At 41.1% G+C, this 16,863-nt stretch overlaps 1 protein-coding gene across 1 annotated transcript in view; it reads left to right on the top strand.

The window, feature by feature from the left end:
- The window catches only part of LOC115015426 (uncharacterized), a 33,227-nt gene extending 16,571 nt beyond the window's left edge, over positions 1–16,656 (top strand). The window contains 27 exon segments of the mRNA XM_029442726.1: positions 91–271; positions 614–817; positions 1,490–1,640; positions 2,162–2,232; positions 3,160–3,264; positions 4,318–4,559; positions 4,733–4,913; positions 5,408–5,602; positions 6,198–6,348; positions 7,286–7,401; positions 8,035–8,175; positions 8,612–8,762; positions 8,912–9,084; positions 9,447–9,582; positions 10,161–10,265; positions 10,430–10,467; positions 10,604–10,721; positions 10,952–11,064; positions 11,738–11,840; positions 12,350–12,624; positions 12,702–12,864; positions 13,436–13,587; positions 14,374–14,488; positions 14,569–14,726; positions 14,728–14,818; positions 15,578–15,698; positions 16,407–16,656. Of these exon segments, the coding sequence (XP_029298586.1) occupies positions 91–271; positions 614–817; positions 1,490–1,640; positions 2,162–2,232; positions 3,160–3,264; positions 4,318–4,559; positions 4,733–4,913; positions 5,408–5,602; positions 6,198–6,348; positions 7,286–7,401; positions 8,035–8,175; positions 8,612–8,762; positions 8,912–9,084; positions 9,447–9,582; positions 10,161–10,265; positions 10,430–10,467; positions 10,604–10,721; positions 10,952–11,064; positions 11,738–11,840; positions 12,350–12,624; positions 12,702–12,864; positions 13,436–13,587; positions 14,374–14,488; positions 14,569–14,726; positions 14,728–14,818; positions 15,578–15,698; positions 16,407–16,566 (3,910 nt within the window). The 3' untranslated portion in view covers positions 16,567–16,656.
- Positions 16,657–16,863: the final 207 nt, after the last annotated feature.

Here is a 16,863-nt window from a genome sequence, read left to right as displayed (position 1 = left end):
TGCTGAGGACAAAGATCTATTCTGTGTCACAACAAAGCCGCCAATGTAAAACCTTCCTGACTGAAGCCCTTCCTGATCTCTCTCCCTCAGGGTGATAATGCGGCCTCACAACATGATCTTGGCTCCGGTGGATGATTTGGGAACTATGAAGGAATTGTGCAGCGACACCTGCCTCACTTCTGTCAACTCCAAGAGGATCGCGGCGGCATCCAAAGCTGCACCTCTGACAGGACCGAGGTTTGAGTGCAGGATGTGCGCCAAATTTAGCAATGTAAGGAAAAGTTAGTTTTTGTTTGACTTTTAGTTACGGCAACGCTTTTATTATATTACACTGGGGATTGTGCACACCAACGTTAATGTGATATGATATTTATAGGACAAGTTGTGCTGAAAAGGCTGCTCTATATATTTCTTACTGTCAACACGTCCCACGAGAAGACAAACGCCAACAATGCCTTCTTGTCTTCTGGGCTAGACTTGTTAGTAGGAGCAATTCATTCGATTCTTTTCATGGGATATCTTAAATATATAGAATATCACCAGCCTTATCCTTTTAAATAATCTGAATCACAAAAAAAAACAATCAACCCTCATGCTCCTTTGTCGTCCTCAGTGCAAATTCAAGATGACCCTGGATGGCGGGAACTATAGATTTTGTGGCGACGCCTGCTTCCTCAACTACCACAGAATCAACAACTTGCCGGTGTCCACTTGTGACGTCTGCGGCTCCGTCAGCCTCAACAAACGGTTCATGGTGAAGGCAGAGGACGGCAGTAAAACCATCTGCAGTGAAGAATGCCTGGTCAAGTTCAAAGAGGTGCGAAAATCAAATGTCAAAATCGCGATCACTTCATTTGACCAGGACACTATAAATATTTAGGAACTGATGTTGGCATATCTACAACTTCCACACATGCATATTACTAAGCTATAAATACACCAAGCAGTGTATTTGTGTACAGGCAGCTTGAGGCGATTGCTCAATTATCAAACTTATTTCCTTACATTTTGCATTTAGTTTGAATTGTGTTGAATGATTGGGAAATTAAAATATATTTTTTAAATATGAGCTCAGAAAAATGAGCTGAAAAATAAAATGAGACTGTGAAAGATAAGTATAAAATAAATGAAATTGTAGTATTGGTTCAGGGTTAAATATAAAGCTATTGTACTTCATCGTTTGAATTATTTATATATATTTTTCTTTTTCGATCATCTTTTTTTTGGTTTTGGTTCTCTATAGTGGTAGCCCTATTTAGTTTACAGCAGTTTGTTTATTTACACATCAGGTCACCAGGTGATTAAAATGTATTAAAAAAACAAACTAAATGCAGTCATAAAATATGTGCTTGGTTTTAAATGTATAAAGAAAGTTTGGATATGTAAACGCAACGTACTGAGACATGAAGGCAAACGTAAACCCTTTACATCTGATCCTGCACGGTGCCTCACATTTTATATCTGCCTGGTTTCTTAAATGTCTTTACAGAAAATTGAGACACCTCAGCTGTGCCCCATGTGCCAGACGCCCCATCAGTTGTCAGACATGGTTGAAAATATAAACAATGAGGGCAGTTTGGACTTCTTCTGTAGCAACAGATGTATGATGGTACACAAGGCTCAGTCTTCCATCGTGTCAGGTACTGCACTGGTTTTCTTACTTCTTATAAAACTGTATCTCTTCCCACTTTCTCTCCCTCCACCGTTTTTATTTGCATCGCTTTCGTACTTTTGAACAAGGGCTGTCACAATATCAGATTTTCCCAACACGATTATCGTGTCCAAAAGTATTCACGATAACAAAAAATTAATAAAAAGGCTGTCAGTTAAATCTTTACCTTTTTTGGCAAACGAAATGTACTCAAAATTTGAGTGTAGGGAGGTTTAAATATCATTGTTATCTTCAGTACTGGTATATCGCTTTGACTGCAGTTTACAAACATAAGACAAAGAATAGGTTGCATTTGGTAGATTACTTTGCTAAATAATAACACTAATGGCAAAAATGTTTCCTTATGTTCCCTGAGTTAGAGCTCATTGTGATATACACACTTCTAATCCCATCTAATGTGTTTCTAGTGTCTCCAGCAATGAAAAATATCTCTCTAGTCAATCACGTGTTTAAATCCATTAACTTTTGACCCATTTTTAACGTTCATAGGAAGGAACAGCCCGTCAACTGAAGAGAATGACATTAAAGAAGTGAAGCCATCGCTATCAAATTTGGACTTTGTGAGTATTATGTGTGTAACCCACTTCCTCTGGCCTCGAGGTCCCTCTCTACGGTCCCTCTCTACGGTCCCTCTCCACGGTCCCTCTCCACGGTCCCTCTCCACGGTCCCTCTCCACGGTCCCTCTCCACGGTCCCTCTCTACGGTCCCTCTCCACGGTCCCTCTCCACGGTCCCTCTCCACGGTCCCTCTCCACGGTCCCTCTCTACGGTCCCTCTCCACGGTCCCTCTCTACGGTCCCTCTCTACGGTCCCTCTCTACGGTCCCTCTCCACGGTCCCTCTCTACGGTCCCTCTCCACGGTCCCTCTCTACGGTCCCTCTCCACGGTCCCTCTCTACGGTCCCTCTCTACGGTCCCTCTCCACGGTCCCTCTCCACGGTCCCTCTCTACGGTCCCTCTCTACGGTCCCTCTCTATGGTCCCTCTCTACGGTCCCCTTGGACTCTGCTTTGGGTTTTGGATGTGGGGTTGGGTGTAGTACAGAGAGCAGGAAGCCGTGGACGCAGGGTTCGGGATTGTGGACCTACGCAGACCTTGAGGTTTTATTGTCTCACAATTGGATGGCAGCTTCATAACCTAGTTAGTAGTAGGATAGTGCAAAATAATGTTTTTTATTAGAAATAAACCTCTTACGGCCATTCCCCACTGAAAGCACTTTTAGAAGCGTTTTTGACGCCTGTCACTCGCACGTCTCACGGAACAGATACGCTCTCATTTAATTAAATGTATCAATAAAAGGGCCAGTGTGTAGTATTTAGGGTGATTTATCTACGCCACTCTTTCTCAAAGAGTGGTCCGTGAGCGACCGCTAGTGGTCCGCGGACAGCACTCGCACCAGCAATCAACAACATCATCACAACTCTCCACACAGACTTCCTGTTGTAAATGTTACACAGCTAATCCGTCTCTCTCGTCACTCTTCATCAAGATAAAAAAAGAGCCCGTTGATGAGGAGTACATCCGGAATTTCCCATCCTCCATTTCTACAGAACACATCAAGGATGAGCCTAAGGCAGGAGATGATGTGGCTAAGGTAGGACACGTCAAACGCTTCATGAGACATTAAATACTTCTTCTTTTTCTTTTGTACAAGCAAGCATATTTTATGTATACATCACCATAAGGCAGATTATTGGTCATTAAGTCCAGCAAAAGTTAAAAAGTAAAAATAATGCCAAATGGCCCCTTTCAGACTGTGATCTATATTATAGGGTTATTATAAGTGATGCATTAATATGTCAGCAGCATTGTTTGAGGTGGAGCTGATGAAGTGAAGTTTATTCTGCAAAACCTCATACTTTAGAAGCCGGTCTGTAATTCTGTGCTGAAAAACTTATTTTGCAGCACATAACGCTGATTTTAGAAAAAAACTAATTTATTGACATTGAAACAGGTTGAAATATTCTTACTATTACACCGGCAGATTAGATTTTTATGTGAGTTGTTTTTTTTTCCTGCCTGTCCACTGTTGCATTATGTAAACTGAGATCAAGGCCTGTTAGATCTATGCCTTGTTTCACTTTATTTGATGCTTTCGCAGATATCTCCTCTTCTTCTACCACCTTAGCATAGATTAAGCCGGTGAAGCAGTGGTCATCCTTCAATTGTTTATGAAAAATAAAACTGAAACTATAATCACTTGATAAGGAGTCGTTTTTTTATAGAACAATACATCATGTTTTAGACGTTGACACTGTTTTCTATGAAAATTATGAGAAATCTGCAAAGTAATGTAGAGGATGAAAAAAGTCAAATCTTTCCCTCGGAGATGCAGTGCAGCGTAAGTTACAGTCCACCACACTTCAGAGGGACAGATCAGTTACGTTGCGCTGCGTGTGAAACGGGTCTTTCTCATCATTAATGTTTGAAATGATAGTTCAAGGATAATATCCTGAACATGGATCCTGTTCATCCTGAAACAATGATTGATTTTTCTATTGGTGACATGAATAATATTGCAGAAGATGTCACTAATAATGGTGAGGAAAACAGCCAAAGCAATAGTGGACTTTTAGAAATAAATCTAAATGTCCAGCAGGTTACTGACAGCTAGTCCATCATTGTCTTTCTGTTCCGTCTCTGACAGGGGGACTTGAAGATCGATTCAGTTTTCTCCTTGACGGGAGACTCGTCTTCGACCACATCTACAGCGCTCGCTCTCGCCCACATGGATTTGACTGCGTCTTGCTCCAACTGCAAACATGTCCTGATGGACAGAGAGACTGTTTACCAGAGGAAAGGCTACGCTGACATCTTCTGCTCCACTCCCTGCCTTTTGAAATGTTACCAAATGAAACCAGTCAAGAATACCTGCCACTTCTGTCTTCAGTGAGTCATACAGTAGTTTGACTTTATCTCAACATTTCTGCTGTTCCTCTGACAAATGTCTAGGAATTAATTTGAAATATCCTTCCGCTAAACTCATCTCAGCTGTATTTACACATTTCTTGTGTCAAATATTGCAGACTTTGAACTGATCTCTTCCTTCCTCGTACTCTCAGGGGGATAACGCAGCCTCAGGACGTCCTCCAGGCTCCGGTGGATGATGAGGGAACAATGAAGGATTTCTGCAGCCAGGCCTGCCTGTCCTCCTTCAACTACAAAAAAATCACGTTGACCAAAGTTCCCCTGGTGCCGGTCGGGTCTCAGTCACAATGCAGCATGTGCAGCAGATACTGCATCGTAAGAGACGAGGGACCACTTTCTAAAAGATCAAGTTGTTGATCAAATATGATTCTTTATTGTAATAATACGATGTTGCAAAGAGAAGCGATGTGGTTCCTTGACAAAAAATCTCACATTATATTTTTTAAGAGAATATTCAATGTTTCGTAAACTATCGTGAAATATCTTTTGATATGCCACTTTAAACTGAGAATATCCAAGTTTTCCTTTTTCAAAAAAGATTGTGCCGGTGTATAATATTGAAAAACACTACCTACCATAAGAATTATCTTACTAACTAATTATAAACTGTGTGTCCTTTAGAATAACTGCATTGTTGTGGTAATGGCCACGTTCTGATAATAGGGAACATAGATCATCCTTTTTAACCAAACTAAAAATCTTCATCTCACATATAAACATTTTAACTGCTCTTTGTTCTCCAGGTTTATATACATTGAAATAAGTATGAATTGTGGTTGCCACACTTTTGTTTGTTTATCCCCCTGCAGAGCAAACATGAGATCATTCACCAGGATGTTGTCCACAAGGTCTGCAGCAATCCCTGTTTTCTCCGCTTCTGCAACATGATCAACTTGTCCATCTGTGAGAACTGTCACACCCGCTGCGACACATCGCTCATGCTCAAGATGGACGACGACAGCATAAAACTCTGCAATGCAGAGTGTCTCGCCCAATTCAAACGGGTAACAAAATCTAAAAACTTTTGTAACAATTTCTGAAAAGATCTGTACATTTTGGACCTTTTCTTTTATAAAGCTGCAGAACCACCTGGTAGCAGTGTCTAGTTTAGGGCCGTGTGTATTTGTATGGGAATGAAACCGGCTAAGGCTGTGATGTAGAATGGGATTACCGGTAAATAAAATGTGTGTGTAGGATTTAGTGGCATCTAGCGGTGAGGTTGCAGATTGCAACCAACTGAATACCCCTCTGCTCTCCCTCCCTGCCAAGCGTGTAGAGATCCTACGTTGCCTTAAGTGACGTAGAAACGCGAAAGGCCCTCTCTAGAGCCAGAGTTTGGTTTGTCTGTTCCGGGCTACTGTAGAAACATGGCGGACTCCGTGACTATAAAATTAAAGTTATGAATATTATATCCAGTTTCTGCCGATACATTTCCTTAAATCCTACACACTGGTCCTTTTTTTAAAGGTCTAAAAAACGGGCAAAATCTTTGCTCCTAATGAGGGTACCCAGGTTCCCTACATTTAAAATGCTCTGACTTACACTGAGTCGGTGAATTGACTGAATATGGTTTCTGTTCTGTATTTTTCTACTTTGCAGAAAATCAAAATGCCGCAGCTGTGCACCATGTGCCGCTCCTCCCATTTAATGTCCGATATGTTAGAAAACAAAAACAGCGAGGACCTGGTGGAGCTCTTCTGCACCAGCAGTTGTGTGATGGCATCCAAGATCCAGGCTGTCAGTGCAGCAGGTACTGGACTTTCATGTCTCTTTGTCTCTCTGTCTTCAATACCATTCTAACTCTCAATGAACAGGTTATTGTGGCATTTTTGGTAATGTGCCATTAAGTCCCCTTAAACAACTTCAGATGTCAAGGGAGCTAAAAGTTTAATGCAGTGGAGTTGTCCAAATGTAAATGTGGGTAAACAGGATTAAGGTCTTTTCTCTAAGAGCCGATCCACACCGAATCCACAACTTTCATATTTTAATATATATTTATATATATAAGTGCAGGGTTGTTTTGTTTTTGTTTTTTTCGCAGCTGGTTCGATTTCTGCAAATTTCGGATGCAGATAACAACAAGCCAACCAATTAATAATGATTTTTTGCTAATGCAATCAATAGATTTCCTCGAACGTCAGTGTCATAATTGTGTTCATACTGTCACCTATGAGCTCACCGTCTTTCCTCGAGATAACACCAAGCCTCGGAGGTTTGATAACTTGTCCATTAAGCCTTGTATTAAAGGTTATGTATCATATATTAAAAACACACAGACTCCATCCTGTCATGAATGATGAAAACCAGTGCATTGAAGCTCAGCATTTAAACTTGTTACAATAACATGCTTAGTTGGTGCCTCCCTTGTTATTGTACACTTTGCGTTTATTACAGTAAAACAACAATGAATCGATCACTGTGCAAAACGTACTTTCTTGGCCTAATGCACTGAACGTGAACATCTGTGTCGGTCTCGGAGTGAAAGGTTTGAACGTGATATATCACTATGATGTAATCCGTGTTTTTGTTTCGATTTTTTGGCTTTCGTCCCGAGTGTGTAGTCTCCTCCCATGGAACCTCAGAGCCTTGCTGACGTTATACATGATGTGATATTAGTACTTGTATTATTAGCGTTAGCTTCTTCTGCTTGGCCAAGTTTGTATCATGAAACCTTTTCTTCTCCACAGGTACTCCATTGAATTGTGACCACTGTGGGAAGACTACATTACCAGCCTGTCACCTCGCCATGGCAGATGCCTCCATCAGAAACTTTTGCACTCTAACCTGTGCCATGTGTTTTAAGGTAATACAACCTACAGCTTTTACAATGTTCATAACTCTCAATTCTAACCAGTGTGTTAGTTTTAAAGTCTGTGCCTTTTCCTCCTGGAGTGACAACTCTGAGGGATTAAGAATGTGAAAGGCTGGATACACCAGAACACTTCTGATAGTTTGGGTGGAGATGTTCTGTACTATTCTCTGCTAAAGGAATGCCCTTTTGGGCTGTCCCATGTTAATGTGAAAGGTCCCAGTGTGTCAAGTAGAGTAACATGCACAGTAGTTAATTCTGAGTCTATCCCACATACAGAGTCCTGACACTGTAGAAACTCACCAATGCTCTGATCATGTACGAATCTGCAGATCCCAATAAATAAAAACTTCTGTTTTAGTAACAATTGCCAAACACGGCATCGCTCCTCTGTTGCAGGAAATGACCATGACATGATGCATTAAAAAAGGGAAGCCTTTGGGCTTACTTCATTCAGGCAGACTTACACCGAGCCAACGATGTAGTATTAGTAGTTGGCTTCCCTTTTTCAATAGTTGACAGTTTGACTTCAAGAGCTCCTTGCATTCAACTGGAGTTTACCATTTTACAAATAAATAAATACTGTATAAGAAAAATTATTGACCTTTGTATATTTTTGTGCCACAGATGTCCCAGAAAGACATGAATGCTGCCACCACCTCAACAGGAGCCGCTGACCCATGTGACTTCCTCAAACCACCAGAGAAACTGCCATGCGCCCATTGTCGGCGCATCATTAAAACTACACCAAAAGTCATCCAGAAAAAGGTGTGTGGGGTCTGTTTTTTCAAGATGGAATAAGCAGCTCAAACAAAAAGCTAGTTGAACCCGAGGATCTTATAGAGTGGTGCAGGAGCGAGTCCTGAATCCAGAAAAGAGTTAGCATCTTAGCACTTCAGGCTCCCTCGTCTCGGAGTCGATGGGTTTTTTGAATAGATGCTGAACAAAACGTGTAAGTATCATAAACATTTGTTTGCCACAGAGTTTATTTCCTGCAATAATCCAAAAGGGAAAAGCCCATTGGCTTCTTGTCGAGAGAACCAGTGCAATGATAAATTGCGGGTCTGCTTACAAAAATACGTCATCCCTGCACCACTCTATTATAGGTCATGTTGTGTCTATTGATTATGATATTATGACAATGTTGAACTACCAGCTGTAAACCTCTCACTGTAATAACTTCTGTGTCTTTGTGTGTGTGCAGGGCAAAATTAATTTTGTGTGTAGCATGGCTTGTTCTCAAGAGTTTAAGATTGTCAACAACATCATGGGCAAGTGTGAATACTGTAAGGTAGAAAGGATCATCAGACACGTCAACAAGGTCGACGGCAAAGACTGCTACTTCTGCAGCGACGGTGAGAAAGACACGTGCAAGTTTCTAATGCAGGACTGTGTAGCCTAGTTTGTGCTGTTCACCTGTAATATTCGGATATAGAACAACAACAGTACTGAAATTCAGGATAAAAAACCTGTGAATCTCTGAGCCTCCTTTCTCTCCTGCCAGGCTGCAAGATGGTTTTTCAACACGATCTGGGAAAGAAGTGGGGCGAACACTGTCGCTTGTGTGCTTACTGCTTCTCCATCTCTAAGACGGTGGTGACAGCAAAGTATGAAGGCACTGACAAGGAGTTCTGCTCTGAAGACTGCAGCTCAAGCTACAATATGCTCCACTGTTGTGTAAGTTGAGGTGGAAGTTCACTCGGTGCACAAATGACCTGCTCATTGTAGACAATTTAGTATTCGAGTTTAAAATGTTTGTCCTTTCTGTATATACGTTTTTGCACTTTTCATGTTTTAGCACAGGGTAGGTAATGTAGAGTTAAAATGAGATTGTGTAAATCATGCTTTAAAATGACACTTGTATGATATATTTTATCACACTGAAACTTGTGATGAGCAGATGAACTAACATTTAAAATAATTATTAGTTGCAGCCGATCTGCATTAAGCAAGCCTAAAAGCTGAAGCTGTTAAAATGATTATTCCAAAGTAGCGATGAGGTGCTCTGTACTGACGACACATTTACATCTTTCTCGCAGGTTGCCAAGTGTGACACCTGTGGTCTCATGGGTAAACTGAGGCAGAGTCTCCCCATGCTGGGAGAAGTCAAACACTTCTGTGACCTGAGATGTCTGCTACATTTCTGCAATAAAAAGGTCAAGATAGTCAGCATGGGTATGTATTGTTGTTTATGTCTGGTGTTGTGGTCCTTGTGGGTCCGAAAAAGAAAGAATCACACCTTTTACTGGATTTGAGCCTTGTTGCCGGAGCCCAGAAATAGTGCTGGATACTCTTAATCTCTGCCTCTTGTTATAGACCAACATAGAACACTAGGTGTCTTGTTACCATATCCAACTCTTAAAAGTCTGGATTTTATTAGCTTTTCTTCTGTGGTAGCAACGCATATGGTGAAGTTTTTAGCAAACAGCCTTTTTAAGCATCCAATTATCATTCACCAACATTCACTCTTCTTTTAGCTTTGTTTAGTGTCTCCACCAACTCCTGAGGTAGATACAGTATCTGTCTCTTTAGCTGTGTTTCTATGTTCACCAGCTAGTTTCGAACTCTGTCTGCTGTTGGCTGAGCAGGTAGTGCACAGTAGACCAAAGACGAGCTTTAAGTCACGGTTGTTGGGTTTTGAAGAGATCAGATCTTCCTAAAGACCTCTAATTTAGTTTTTATTTACTGTATAAGATGGTGTAACATCAATCCCCAACAGCCCCTGTTGACTCCTCTTTGTTTCCTGGATGCAGTCTCTTCAGACACAGTGGAGTCCTCCCCCATCATCGCTAACCTTATCTCGCTAGCTAGCACTCTGGCTAGGCAGCCCAGTGTCTCTGAAAGCTCTACACAGCATGGTACACACACACACACACACACACACACACACACACACACACACACACACATTATGTATGCACATGCTGTGAAATAACTACATTGTGCTTAGGGCTGTATACTTTAGTTCAGTTGCTGCTGACATCCTTGTTTTTCGGACTCAATCTCCGTCTTTTCTCCACAGTGTCTGTCCCTGATATTCAAACAAAGGTTGTTGGACATGTAAGTTTACTCCCGAAACCTCCCTCATATGTGTTTGAAACTAACTGCCGTTCTCTAAACACATATTTGAATGAACTAATGTATAACTTTTTGATGTTTGAATTGCCGTTGTTGTTATTATGTGTCTGTTCTTCAGGCCAGTAGTCAAACAGTCCCCAAGGAGCTGAAGAACAAGTCCATGCTCTGCACACCGCTGGTCCACAACAAAGGAGTCTCCTGTACGACACAGACTGTCGACACAGAGGCGCAGACGGGTAAAAATCCCTTCCAGGATTTCTCAAATGCTCAGCCATATTAACTTCTTTGTGACACAGTGAAATTCTCATGGTGCACCCTGTGTGTATATATAGTATATCAGCAAATGTGCACATTAGACAAACACACACATAATTGCTCATGGTAAAATATTCAAATAGAAAGATGTACACGTGCACCCTTTTCCCTGAATTAAGTTTCTTTTGTTTCCTTTTTCGCTTGTGTGAAGACAACTTTGTACCCAAAGTCATAGTCCTGCCCGTCCCAGTGCCGATATACGTTCCTCTGCCTATGAACATGTACAGCCAGTACACACCGCAGCCTGTGTGCCTGCCCATACCGGTATGTAAAACACCTCTGACAGCTCTCGCGTAACTTTGATCACATAGAAATATCATGGTGTTACCCATCTTCCTTCATTGGTGTGACGTGAACATCCGACTGTTTCAGTTTCTTTGTCCTTACTTGCTCAGTGCGTCAACAAACAGGCTTAAACCTATTTGCATTATTCAGAATCAACGCTAACAACCTGACATCACTGATGTTTCCGTGCAGTCAGCAGGGATGAAGAGAGACTCATTACGAGGTTGTGCTGGTGTTTTCCATGCTTTAAAACTTGACTTCCTTTTAAATGCTTCATTAGACTTTGTCAGATTACTGTTTGGGTCTAATTTGATTCACACTGGTTTAATCTTTTCTCTGTTACACATCGACATCAAGTTACATTTAAAGACGGCCACAAAAAATGTAAAAGAACTGAAACATCTCCCCTCGACTAGCTTGAGATTTTAAGTTATGACGTTTTAAAAGGGTTAGTAGAAAAGTGACAAGAATCTCTTTTTTAAAGAGATACAATTTGGGCTTTTCAGGCGTCTTTGTGATGCAGCCATTAAAGACACATCCAGCCACCACTGTCTCTTCGCTCTCCCTTTGGTTCCCCTGGTTAGGCAGCAAAGCCTCCAGGTGCCACTTTTACATTTTACACTCGGTCTTTCTCACACTGTCCCTGCCGCAGCTGCCCGTGCCCGTGTTTCTTCCCAACCCAACCGTGATATCCATGAAGGAGAGGATCCAGCCCGACCTGCTGGAGGGAGAGCTCCACTTCAAGTCTGAGATGGGTAAGACATTTGATGGACATGAAGGGTTGTGATGATACTGTGACACCTGGCCTTGAGGAAGGATTCTTTGAACTAAGAAACAGCAGAATCCAGAGAGCGTATTGCTCCAGCTCTTTGTTTACTCTTTATGTTTGTCATTAAATTGCTAGGGCAGATTTAGAGTTAAGGGCAGTGTCTTGTTTATTCAACCAAAGAATACAGAAAAAGGCTAAAATAAAGAATATGTAACGTACATAAAGCACAACCTGTCATTGAAAGCAGGTTTTAATTGTATTCATCTCAAACAATCAGTCATTTTGTGACAGATTTCAAGAGGGTGCAAACCTTACCTCAAGGGACAGGATTGCCTAAATCTGATATATTTGGAAGGGATCATGTTGCACATTGGATATTATTTCTTGGATATATTACAGAATAGATTTCAGATTTATTGATTGAACCTCTGGTTTGATCTTTAGAGGAAACAAAAACTAGTTTATCCTTATTCTTATTATCTTCATTATTTTCAGAACACACCAGAAACTGTAGCGTTATCTTGGATTCAGATCATCAGGCCACTTTCAACAAGCAGGAGGACTCCTCAGTCCTCAGTCGACCACACACCCACGAACACCCCCCTCTGGTTTTAGAGGTGGGCATGGCCGATGAGCCTCAACTTGAGCTCCCACCTGCTTCTCCTTCTCCTCCCCTGGAGATGAGAGGGGATCCCCAGAGCTCACTGAGCCCTGCAACGGCCCCTCCGCTATCACAACAACCTGTAGGGAAAGTCCACAACAAGAACAAGGTAATAAACCACCTGGAAGTGTAGAAGCTGCGGTCTCATCTTTCTGTTGCGTAATCTTGTCTCTATCTAAATCAAAGGGTCGTAAACTGCGACAGTCGTCCAAAGCAGCTAAAGTGGAGGCTTCTCAAAGAGAAACGGTCGTGTTGAGGAAGCACAAACTGAAAACTCAACGTGGAATTGACGCCTGGAAGAGATGGATCCAGTGGAGGGAATCACAAACCAACCTGGACCTCGCTTCTTGTATGTCAATTAGATTTTCAGTCATCTTAGTTTTTTGTTTTTTTTTCTTGAGGCAAACTTAGTTTAAGTTAAATCAAAACTTATCAACTACCAGATGTTTGCTTTTTGTTTTAGATTGGATATTTTCTGCCACTTTTTCTGATATTTTAGCTTTGGCATTGCTCGTATTCAGGTATTCAGGTATTTTCTGCTTCCAGCTTCTCATGTGGAGATGTGTTTTCTTTGTTTTATATCAGTGTGGATGTCTTTTTAGATTGGTGATTGGATCAAAACAAATCATTTGATGAGATTATTTTGCTCTTGGAAATTGCAATGAGCTTTTGTCCGCTACTTATTGACCAATCAGTAATCCTAAAATATTTAACAGACGGAGAGCTCTGGTAGCCGAATGGTTACAGTTCATGCCACATAACTGCAGCTGTCGGATCTTTAAAGGTGCTGCCCCCTTTTAAAGAAATCAACAGATAAGACGCAGACGTAAACCTGAACTGAATAAACAACATATGAAGAAAGAGATGGCACAAGTACAACATGGTTGACACGACTTCTAACGCCTGTTTTCTTCTGTTAGCTTGTTCTGTGACGTTAAACAAAGATGTTCTTCGCTGCTCCGCGACCGAGCTGAGCGGAGGCCTCTGTTGTTTCATCACTGAGGTGAAGCGACCTGATGGAGCGCCGTACCCCCCCGACGGCCTGTTCTACCTGTGTCTCAGCATTCAACAGGCAAGAGGAGCAACACACACACACACACACACACTTTAATGTACACTATCAATGACCTGCTGTGTTGTTCGGACAGGTATTTTTGTCCTTTTCGATGACATTTTGTTGAACTCTGAAATAGAACATGTATGCGGTCTGTACTGGAAAATAAAGTTGGTATTTGTAAGATTTTATAAACTATTTTATAAACGGACTAAGTTTTTATTATTTGAAGTGTACTGGTGATTTTGTATGCTTATGTTTTACCTTTTTTTTTAATGTCTTTTGGGTGTTTTTAACGTAAGCCATCAGAGGTTTCTACCCTCACACGTACTTATACTGTAGTTCTCTCATTTTATTTGTATTTGTCTGTGAATTAAAAAAAACTGGTTACTTTGTGAAGCATCTACATTATATGTTTATCTTTTTATATTGATTTTTATTTACAACATTATGCAGGATATTTAGTAAAAGTAAGAGGCTAAATCATTCATAATGTATATTGCAATCAGCATGTTTCTCAGAAGTAACTTTTCTTACAGACAGAATTCTTCTTCATGACATTTTACGTTTGGGCATATGCAATGTCATTATTGTGCTGATTCTATGAACACTAAATAATAATTGTATCCAATTCACTGTATTGTCACTTGCTGTTTACGGGACTGATTAAAGTCGCACTCATCTGGAAACATTCACACATTCATCCTCTTCTTCCTTTGCAGAGGACTCATGTGGCTCAACATTGTACGCGGTCGCACAGTTCTTGTTGTTTTGTCTGACTGGTATTTTGTCGTTTCTCTTCAGTTCCTGTTTGTGAACGGTCGTATGGAGAACATATTCAGTGATCTGATCTACAACAAGTTTGCCACAAAGTTCACCAAGATCCTGAAAAGTTTCAAACCCTCAGTCGCAGCCAGCGGTGAGTCGGTTTCTTTTTTCTGCCTCTGATCAACTCGGACTGAGCAGATTTCTAACGGGTCCCCCTCTCTCTCTCTGCAGGTTATATCCACTCCCGTGTGAAGGAGGAGTTTCTGTGGGACTGTAAACAGTTGGGGGCGTACTCCCCCATCGTCCTCCTCAACACTCTGCTCTTCTTCTGCTGCAAGTACTTTGGCTTCACCACGGTGGAGCAGCACCGCCAGCTGTCCTTCGCTCACAGTCATGCGCTGCACCAAAACCAACCAGAACAACACCAAGACCACCTTCCTGCGCTTCTACCCCCCAATATCCATAAACGAGGCAGAGCCAGGTACCAGCATGGCTGAAGTTATTTATTTTTTACTTAGATTCTATTAAACCAGGTTAGTCCCATTAAGATCTACGATCTCTTTTACAGGAGAGACCTTATTAAAAGATAATTGGTATTAAAATGACTTAAATCAATCTTTTAAAAGTCTTAAACATCACAAACAAAGACATCGGAAGTAAGTTTTCAATAATGGTCAATGGTTTTACGGCACGCAGGAGAGCAGAGACAACAACACTCACACATGTTTAGTTTGCGGCCGGGTACTCGGCGCAGATGAACTGAATACGAGGCACGGTGTATTTTGTACAGGAAGTGTTTCAAACTTTATTTTCTTCAATTTTGGTGATTTGTAAACTTGGTATTAAATTTAAGTAGCGTTAAGTCTTAAATCTAACTTGCCTTAAGCTGTAGGAATCCTGTGTACAACACATGATCATAATCAATAGCACCACATAAGTACCGGATTATATTGTAATAATATTGATTTAACATATAAAAGTACTTAAAACATCTTCTTACATTCCAATTGGATTATTTCCATTTATTTATTTGGACATTTTGTGCAGGCGCTGTTTTTTTGGCCTTTTCACAGCTTATTAAGAGCTAACAGCCTGATATCAGACAGAATGTGTGGAGTAGGCGGATGCAAAGGTCTGGAACCTATTTTATCTATCGTCTGTTGTTATATTTCACTTACAGAAGTTGTGTGTGTGTGTGTGTGTGTGTGTGTGTGTGTGTGTGTGTGTTCCTCGGATGCAGACGGCGTCCCGGCTAAGAAACGCAAGAAACCGAGTAAAGACGACATCGTGGAGATGATGGAGAACACAGAGAACCCCCTCCGCTGTCCCGTCAGACTCTACGAGTTCTACCTCTCCAAGTGGTGCGCTTATTTCTTTCTGTTTCTTTAGTTGTGTTTTTGACTCGTTATGCTATTTCTGTGTGTACTTCTGATCCTCTCCTCCCTCCTGCTGATGTGATGATATCAATATGATATGAGCAGTTTGGGATTTTGAAGGCCTGTTAACATTTTTACGTATTAAAGGAAATAAAAGTGAAATGCTGCAAAACTCAAGAACATAAATATATATAGAAAAATATATAGAAAAATTACAATATGAAAAAGATACTTAATGAAATACTATAACAAATATGTACAATGAGACTGTATATGTATGTGTTTAACTTATTTTAGAATGAGAGCTGTACAGTGACATATTGGTCCGGTGTCGTCTGCCTTGCTGTCTCGTTTCTTTTAAAGCACTTCTCCTTATGAAGTTGTAAAATTCAAAATCGTTATTTAAAAAGATGTCAAAGAATAAAACACAACAAAGAAACTAACATTAAGTGGAAATAGCACCTAGCTATTTCCTGTATAACAGGATCTAATCTTAGTTTTAGTCCCTGTTATCTAAACGAGGCTTTCGGTAGCTCATCAGTCTCACAGGTTTCGTTGGATCTTCATGATTCCGGTTCTTAAACGATTCTCGATCATGGTTCTTCGAGGGGCGGGGTCAACACAGATTTTTACCACCTGTCAGTCTAAACTTATTGACCATCTATATTTTCTGTTTTCTCTCGTTGCCTCCAGCTCAGAGTCGGTGAGGCAGCGCAGCACAGCGTTCTACCTTCACCCAGAGGGCTGTTGTGTTCCCAACAGCCCTCTGTGGTTCTCCTCCACGCCCCTGGACGACAGCACCATGGAGGCCATGCTCGTACGAATACTCACCGTTCGAGAGCTGCAGGGGTGAGATGAATGAGGTACGGACCAGCAGAAGTCAGGTGACACGCCGCTTATATCGAACGAGGAGGATTCAGAATGATGGAGGGCAGTTGGAGCACAAAAAAGTTTTTTTTTCCTTCTTAAATTTAAATGGATTTCATGTGGCATTTAAAAATGTATAAAAACAAACCATCAAGCAGAAATATAGAAATGATGTCTGAAATACTGAAAGCTTGCATCCATGTTTAGTGCTAACTTTAACTTCTCTGCAGCGTGAACTCGGATTAAATGAACTTCACAACCAGCCTTTATTTCAAACGTTTGG

This window comes from Cottoperca gobio, chromosome 11 (genome assembly GCF_900634415.1).
Source record: "Cottoperca gobio chromosome 11, fCotGob3.1, whole genome shotgun sequence".
Lineage (NCBI taxonomy): Eukaryota > Metazoa > Chordata > Actinopteri > Perciformes > Bovichtidae > Cottoperca > Cottoperca gobio.
This window is presented reverse-complemented; position numbering and strand designations above follow the sequence as displayed.